General features: G+C 47.8%; 1 protein-coding gene across 1 annotated transcript; it reads left to right on the forward strand.

Moving 5' to 3' along the window:
- Positions 1 to 57: 57 nt before the first annotated feature.
- Positions 58 to 822, forward strand: LOC127339641 (uncharacterized). Its single transcript, XM_051365466.1, has one exon. It carries the CDS (start codon positions 58 to 60, stop codon positions 820 to 822), a length of 765 nt encoding a protein of 254 aa, XP_051221426.1.
- The last annotated feature ends 7,607 nt before the right edge of the window (positions 823 to 8,429 follow it).

Below are 8,429 nucleotides of genomic sequence, written 5' to 3' on the forward strand. Positions count from 1 at the left end.
ATGTTGTATGGTGATTGGGAGGAAGCATACAACCGAGTCCCTAGGTTGTTGTTAGCAATGGCCGCTACTAACCTGGGCATGGTTCATGTGGTGGAGCCTTCTACTACCAAAATGACATTGCATGACGGTAAAAGAGTGAGGGTATTTCACCGTGCATTTTGGTCGTTCGAGCGATGCACGAGGGCATTCGAACATTGTAGGTCGGTCATCACCGTCGATCGTACCTTCTTGACTGGGCAGTACAAGAGCACACTATTGGTGGCAATAGGAAATGATGCAAGCAACCGTTTAGTACCATTGGCTTTTGCATTGGTAGAGGTTGAGAACAACGATAACTTGGAATGGTTTTTCCAGATATTGAGAACGAGGATCATACCACCCTCAAAGGAAGTGTGTGTCATCTCGGATCGTCATCAAGGAATTCTGAAAGCGGTGGAGATTGACATTCCCGGGCATGCTCCCGTGCACCACCGATGGTGCATGATGCATTTTTGTGCAAACTTCTACCGGGCATGTAAGAACAAAGAGTTGTCTGACCTCCTTCAAGATTGTTGCCTCGCTTACTCCGAGCGCCGCTTCACAAACCTATACAACGGATTGCTGAAGCACAAAGAGCTCAACGCATGTGGTTATCAGTTTCTTGATAGGCACCTTATATTTCAGTCAAAGTGGGCACGAGCTTATGATGAGGATGGGAGGAGATATGGTCAAATGACTAGCAACATGGCTGAATGCTTCAACAATGTGCTGAAGGGTGTCCGTGCATTGCCCGTGACGGCAATAATTCAATACACATTTGAGAAGTTGAATATCTATTTCTAAAACTACACCGAAGAAACGGAGAAGGAAATTTCTAGGAACTGCGAGTTCCCAACGAAGGTTGATGAGTTCATGCAATTTCAGGCAAGGAAGGCGGACTCCCAAATGGTTACATGTTATGACAATGTTGAGTGGGTTTATTAAGTGACTGAGCCGGGAGGCACCACACAAGGTGGTGTCCAACACGGAGGCCGGGCTTTCCGTGTGTCCCTAAAGACATGTGAATGCTCATGTAGGAGGCAATCTTTGCTTCATTTGTCTTGCTCTCACTTGCTCACAGCAGCACGCACTAGACGTGTGGACTATAATCACCTGCTCACCGTTCGGGAGTCCGAGTTCTCCATCGAAGCCACAAAAAGGACATGGGCCCCAAGGTTTTCTCCCTACTTGGACCAATCACAATGGCCGGAGTATCATGGAGTCCAAGTTTGGCCAGATCCGGAAAGGAAGGTTGTGAAATGTGAAAGAAGAAAGACAAAGAGGTATCACGGAGATATGGATAGCTGGAGTCATTCGGGAAACAAATTATTCCAAGAGGCTCGCGAGCCAACTCATTGTGGATCATGCAATAGTAAGGGGCATAATAGAAGAAAATGTTCAAATGGCAAGAAGTCAAAGGGCAATAATGCTAGCACAAGCCAATAATCAAGTAGCCAACAAGCGTCAAATCAACCTCCAAGCCAACAACGTCCTAGCCAACAAACTCCAAGCCATGAAATTCCAAGGCAACATGCTCCAAGGCAACAAGCTCCATTGCAACAAGCTCCAAGGCAACAAGCTCCAAGGCAACAAGCTCCAAGGCATCAATCACAATGGCAACAACCTCCAAGGCAACCAAGGATCCATCTAGGGCTTACTAGAGGTCGCCATGGTGGACGTCGGGGTGCTAGTATGATAGGATACCTAGCGGGGCCTTTTTCGTATGTGTCTCCAATATATTAATTCTATTGTACTTTCTATTTTCCAATTCCGTGACTCACTTTGTTTTTTCAATTTTGTTTTTAGTTATGGCAACTCAACCCATGAAGGGGAAGGCGGTGTGGGAGGGCAATGACGATGAGGAGTCCGTTTGGGAGGAGGCTTTGAGGACGGTGCGGGAGAAGGAGAAGGCCGAACTTGAGAGGAAGAAGAAGGAGGAGGAAGCTAAGAAGAAGGCCGAACTTGACCGTATGCAAAGGGAGTATGAGCAATACCTATGGCTCGAGAAGAAGAGGAATGAGAAGCTACAGGCCGAACAGGACCGAGAATGGAAGGAAAAATTCAGGAAGAGCCTCCTACTTGCGCAAATAGAGAGGGAGAGGGCCAACAGGATGCACCTAGAGGCGGTGGCTAAGGAGGCTGAGCGCATTAGGGAGGAAACAGCTCAAGCGGAAGCTTCGAAGACGGCGGAGAGCCATCGTTTCTTCGACTCGGTGGTTCAGCTGGCTCGTGACATAAGGGAGAAGAAATAACTGGATGAAGAAGTTAGGAAGAAGAAGGCGAAGGGGGAGGGAGCTTTCTCCACGCAGTGATGTCCATTTGGCTAGCATTATGTTGTTGAACCTTGATGTACTATGAACCTTGATGTTGTCGAACCTTCTCTCCGTTTGGGCTTGCATTGTGTCGTCGAACCTTATTGTAATTTGAACCTTTATGCCTCGAACAATATGTGTAATTTGAACCATTATGTTGCCTGAGAGATGTTGTATGCAATGTTGTATTCAAATATGTACTAATATGCTAGGATTTTTTTGATGGTTTAGCACATGTCACTGTGCGGCGCCGTTCCCAGGGGCGCCACACTTCACTGTGTGGCGCCCATGCCAAGGGTGCCACACAATAGAACAATTTGCACCAAAACATACTGTAAGCAAAGTCACCAAGTCCTTAGCCGTTTTCGCGAGGCTGTTTCAAGTGTGGCGCCCATGCCAAGGGCGCCACAGAAACAACCTCGCGAAAACGGCTAAGGACTAAGCGTCCTTGGCCCCTGGATGTTTTCTGCTATATTGTTCCATTGTGTGGCACCCTTGGCATGGGCGTCACACAGTGAAGTGTGGCGCCCATGGGAACGGCGCCACACAAACAGCCTCGCGAAAACGGCTAAGGACCTGGCGACTTTGCTTACAGTATGTTTTCGTTTATATAGTTCTATTGTGTGGTGCCCTTGGCATGGGCGCCACACAGTGAAGGGTGGCGCCCCTGGGAAACGGCGCCACACCGTGACATGTGTTTAAAAATTGTAAGATTGTCCTGGCATGGTTGGCAAGTGGCAGATTCTATGCAACCAGTTTCTAACGCACATCATATTAGCACTTTCCAACACATCCAAATTGTTCATATATACTCATAGAACTAAGATAGATTCATACATTTAAGATAGAATTCAAACAACACATGGAAATGTCGACATGGTCCCAAATGACATAGCTAGAGTTCATCTAAGATAGAGTTCACACAACACATAGCAATTTCATCTAAGATAGAGTTCAGACAACACTAAGATCGACGTCCCCTCCTCGCGGGCTGCTTCCGAACGGTCGTCCGTGGCGGTGGCGGCGGTCGCTCTTCTTCCTCCACCTCCTCCTCCTCCTCTGAAGATGACGGCTCATCGTTCCTCATCCTCCTCAAAGCTGACCTCCGTGGCGGCTCCTCATGGGACTCAACCACAACCTTCTTTCCTCGGTTCACATAATCTTCTGGTGTGTAACAGTTTGGACCCTTCCCCCTAGGCTTCAAAAAGTACGCAGACCGTGCTGCATGCGGTTGTCTCTGTGCGGCTTGACTCAGAATGGTGTCGTCAGGAATCTTGCCAAACATGAACAAATGGTCAGAAAAAATTGAAAGTACTAAGCACATGTTTTACGGCAACAAAAGAGTCCATACCTCCGAATCGTGAGGTTCGTCTTCAGAAGGCGAGGGCGATGGTGTAGCAATTTCGCCGTCGCGGCAACCTAGCAAGTTGCCTAAGCGCCGCAACTTCTGTGCAGTGCGTTGTGTTATGGAAGTCAGGGTTAGAAATTCGCCAAATGCAATAGCTTACCTTCAAAGTTGGTAACCATACCTTAACGAAATTCCGCATCGGTGAGCTAGCGTTTTCATCTTTAAGGCTGTTATCCCAAACAATCTCGCACTCCTCATCAGTCTTTTTGATCTCGGTCCGCTGTGACAAACATATTGTAAAGAATTTGAGCGAGCACATACCAATATGGATGATGAACTAGCTAATGAGAGAGTACATTACCACAAAGTTCAGGGAGGAAGCAATAGAAGTCGATCTCCCTCCTCGAACAAGCCTGTCGTACTGGCTTTGCGCAACTTCGTCGAACATGATGGGCTCGTCCAACATTTCTTCCTCGTACGTGCGGTTCACTAACTCGATACGCGTGCTATCCAGAAACCAATGGAGATAGTTGTTGAAAGCTTCCGCGTCATACGGCGTAACCTCGACATGTCCGCCATTCCGTACCGCGTCCAAACAATGCTCGAACGCTGTCACGTGATTCCTGTGATGGTCAGGCCAATTCTAGATCTTCCTCTGCTTCTTCCTATCAAGCCTGCAAGACATTGGAGCACATGTTTCTAGAGTGAATTGAATAGAACAATGGACAAAGTAAGATTCCATCGAATCAATCAACAAGTTTACCTATGGAGCGCGTGGTCCGTGTATTGCCAGTCAGGTGGGCATTGCTGAAACAACCCAAACTGTCTCATCACTCTGTGCGGCATGTGGTATTCAACCGCCCACATGCATATGAGTGGGCACCGCATACGCCAGAAACCCGCCCCCTCCAAGCACTTGGGGTTGAGGTCTCCCATCGCCGTGGCAAAATGGTAAATGTTACCATATGGCTCCCAATCCACCTACATCATACAAAGATTTCAAACATTACAACATGGCAGTGGAATTTATGAAAAATATAGCAAAAGAGTGATGGCTTCAGAAAGGTTACCTGCTCAGAGGTAAGAGTGTCCAACTCCTCAGTGTACTGGTTGTACATGACAGTTGGATCGTTCGTCACCTCCGAGACATTGTCCCACTGGTATGCCCAAGTGGGCTCCCGATTAAGGTTCTCGGAATAAGCCCATGGCCTCTTTTCTAAAACCCTTGGCCACCCATCGGAAGCTGTGTTCATACACGGTGGCTCGCCCTGAATAGGAAGACCAAGGATCATGGAAACATCCTGAAGAGTAGGGGTCATCTCGCCGGCCCTCAAGTGGAAGGTGTGCGTCTCCGGCCTCCACCAGTCGACAAGCGCGGTGATTTCCGCGGCGTTCATGTTCGGCGGCCCCCGGCTTACAAGCGAGATGAACGAGAGAATACTGGTAGGCTCGATGTGCTCCGTGTACCGCTCGTCATACGGCATGTCACGCATGCTACCGTGGTAACGAATCTTCAAGGGCTCAAGAACCTACAAGCACATCCAGACACATAATATTATGCCATATCCAATGGAATAAAACAAGAGGTGTTAACAAAATAAATATTAGTAGCTTCCCTAGGTCCGCGATATGATAGGTCTGGTGTTGCCTGTCATAGTAATCATCTAGGAGCCACACCATCCTACATTTTTTCACAAATACACACAATAAGAACTACCATATTATCACCATACATGTTCTAAATTTGGGTTTTCCTAACAAATATGAGCCATACACACATACATTACAATATGGACTTCAACACATACATGAGAATATATCTAGCATTTCTATCACCATATATATAAGCCATCACACATAATACATCACACATACATGAGAATTCATATCCAAATCTAGGGTTCACGAGAACAAGTGATTGAAAAAATAAACAATCACATGTAGGGTTTCATATCTAGTGTTCCATGTCTAAACCAATTCCAAATCCACAAAAAATAAACAACAACATCTAGGATTTCACATCTAGGGTTCATGTCCAAATCTAACAAAATCTATGAAATTAGTGGATGAAAACAAGGGGATCGGAGGAGAATACCTCAAGGGATGGGTTGTGACAAAAATGCACGGACAGATCTGAAGAAATACAAGAGATTTGGGTAGGGATTTGGAGGGGAGAGAGAGGAACCGCAGGCCGTCCTTGTTCTTGAGTGAAATAAACAGAGAGAAGAGTGGTTGGGTCGGGCTCAGGCGGCACACATAAGTGGGTGTGTGGCGCCCATGGGAACGGCGCCACACTTGTCATGCGAGCGACACCAGGATGTGTGGCGCCGTTCGCATGGGCGCCACACAGACAAGTATGGAGCCGCTGGCAAGAGCGCCACACAAAAGGGTTAGTCAGTGAAATAGTTTGACTAGAGGGTCATTCCGTGCTTTTCTTTGCCAAAAGGGTTATTTTTGTCAAAATCGCCTAAATTTAACACATAAGTACGTCCATCAGTTTGTGTCGCCCCTAGGTTATTTTGGTGTCCTTTCGTCTGCCAGCAATGCGTTGATCCGTGGCCGTCGGTTACTTTGGTGGCGCCACTGGACATGGCCATTACCGGCGAGACCGCTGCGTCATCGAGACAGTACGTGCGCACTCGGGGAGGCGAGATCGATCGTACTCGTACCGGCGACGTACCGTATGTGCGATCGAGCGGGGCCGGGTGGCGAGCCCGAGGCATGGCGGACGTGTCGACCGGCGGCTGGTGCCGCGCCTTTACTGGTGACCGAAAAACTAGCGAAGGTCGCTGGAACTGCAGCAGCTAGCTCGCCCCGGCTGCTAGCCCCCCGGCCTGCTCCCTGTCAAGTGGCAAGGCAACGCGAGCGGCGCTTCTGCCCGCAGCTGCTGCTACCACTATTTACTGCACTAGTGATGCGCCAGTGCACCCACCCACCAGCGCGCCTGTGCCGATGCCGGCCAGCGCGGGCACGACACGAGCACCCTGCGCTGCGCATTGCCTGCCCTGCCCTGCCCTTCCTTTACCAATCTTGATCTCCGGTGGCCACTCCCCGTGCGCCGTGCGGTACGTAGTTACGTACGCAGGGTGCGCGCACCGCCGATGGGACGCCGTCGCGCTGCCGAGCGCCGATAGGACGCGCGCGCGGGCTGGCATGGCATGGCATGCAGATAACACAGTGCGCGTCTACTCCGATCCGTGGGTCGTCGCCTCACGTGACGGCATCGTCCTTCTCGCCTCTTGGCCTCGGCCTCGGAGATGCAAGTCAGACGTCGCCGGATGAATATGAGCGCATCGAATCTGCACAGTGGCCGCAACTACTCCACAGGCACACGCATCATGCATGGGCCAGCTAGTACCATCAGGTGAGGTGACTGCTACAGTCGACGATGGGCCAACGTACCCATGAATGTGATGATCATAGCGGCGACGATATGGGCACTGCGCCACCACCGTATATATGAAAATCTTAATGCTCGAAGTTTTGGCTGAGCCTCTCAAAATTAGTGTGATTATGGTCCTCCTTCTGTGAGGAACTTGGAGCATGACATGAAATGGCCGAGGGAGGCGTATTGGCTGATTGCATCTCAAACTTTGAAAGCATATGATTTTTCTCTCGACAACATACATGTTCGTGTCTTTTATGTACATCCAAGGTTCCACCAAGAGAAAGACATACTTTATCATAGGCTCTCTGCATACGGACATGTATAGAGACATAGACGATTCTAGGATTCCATCCCCTTCGCCGACGATCCGCCCCACCTCGGGTGGCCTTGTTCTTGCAGGCGTCGTGAAACACAGACCCTCACCGAGGGGGGAGGGGGGAGGGTTCCGTTCTCTATTTAGGTCTTTTTCGGTGTCTTCTTTGGGATGCTGAGGCAGCGCCGGCATTAAGTTAGAATAAAATATAAAAACCACTTTAAAAATTATTCTCTACTCCAAACAAATACTTATTTGAAAAAATGGACCAAAGTAAAAATTAATTATTAAAAGAATAATTATTCATCCAAGGAATAAAATAATAATAAAAGGAATTAAAAATAAACCTCATGTTTTTAATAATTAACCAAGTCCATAAATATTATTGGACTTAACTCTTCTTGGAAACATTTCAAAATATTAATTTTACTCTTAAGGAGGAAATTTAAATATTTCTTATTCCTAAAACTCTAAGACAATTAAATCAAAAACACCAGCTGGGGGGGAACAACCTAAAAACACCAAAAGCTTCTATAAATTGAATCTTTAACCATTGCCCTTATCGGACAATGATGTTATCTTTCAGAAACCGAGGACAAGGGTCAGTCCACACCATCCAACTGCAATACCTTGCAGTATTCAGGCAAGTTCATCGCTTGCTCATGCGATTTGAGTATTTTTATCAAATTAATTGCAAAGTACTATACTTATCACTCTTGCATGAAAAACAAAATAATACTTTCATAACTATGAATATGACTATGTGGTGGGCACTGGAACCATGGTATGAATTCGGTGGAGGTTCCATTGCAATGGGTTTATATTCACATAGGATTAACAACAAATGTCGTTCAGTGATTCTTGCGCCGTAATACCCGTGTTTACCATAAGATCTGGAGTGAGACGGAGTAGTCAGCTGTTCTTTTCCCTCTCGCATACCAACGGGTACAACTGCAGGTGGCCAGCATGTACATGCTTAGGCCGGGAGGAAGCCCCGGGGAAATAACCCATTGCTTCTACTGCAGGATGTAACTATGATGGATTGTAACG

Source organism: Lolium perenne, chromosome 1 (assembly GCF_019359855.2).
Source record: "Lolium perenne isolate Kyuss_39 chromosome 1, Kyuss_2.0, whole genome shotgun sequence".
NCBI classification, from domain to species: domain Eukaryota; kingdom Viridiplantae; phylum Streptophyta; class Magnoliopsida; order Poales; family Poaceae; genus Lolium; species Lolium perenne.

Bases quoted from the DNA above. Each gene is read 5' to 3' on its own strand.
- LOC127339641 (XM_051365466.1), top strand. From the start codon at position 58: ATGGCCGCTACTAACCTGGGCATGGTTCATGTGGTGGAGCCTTCTACT.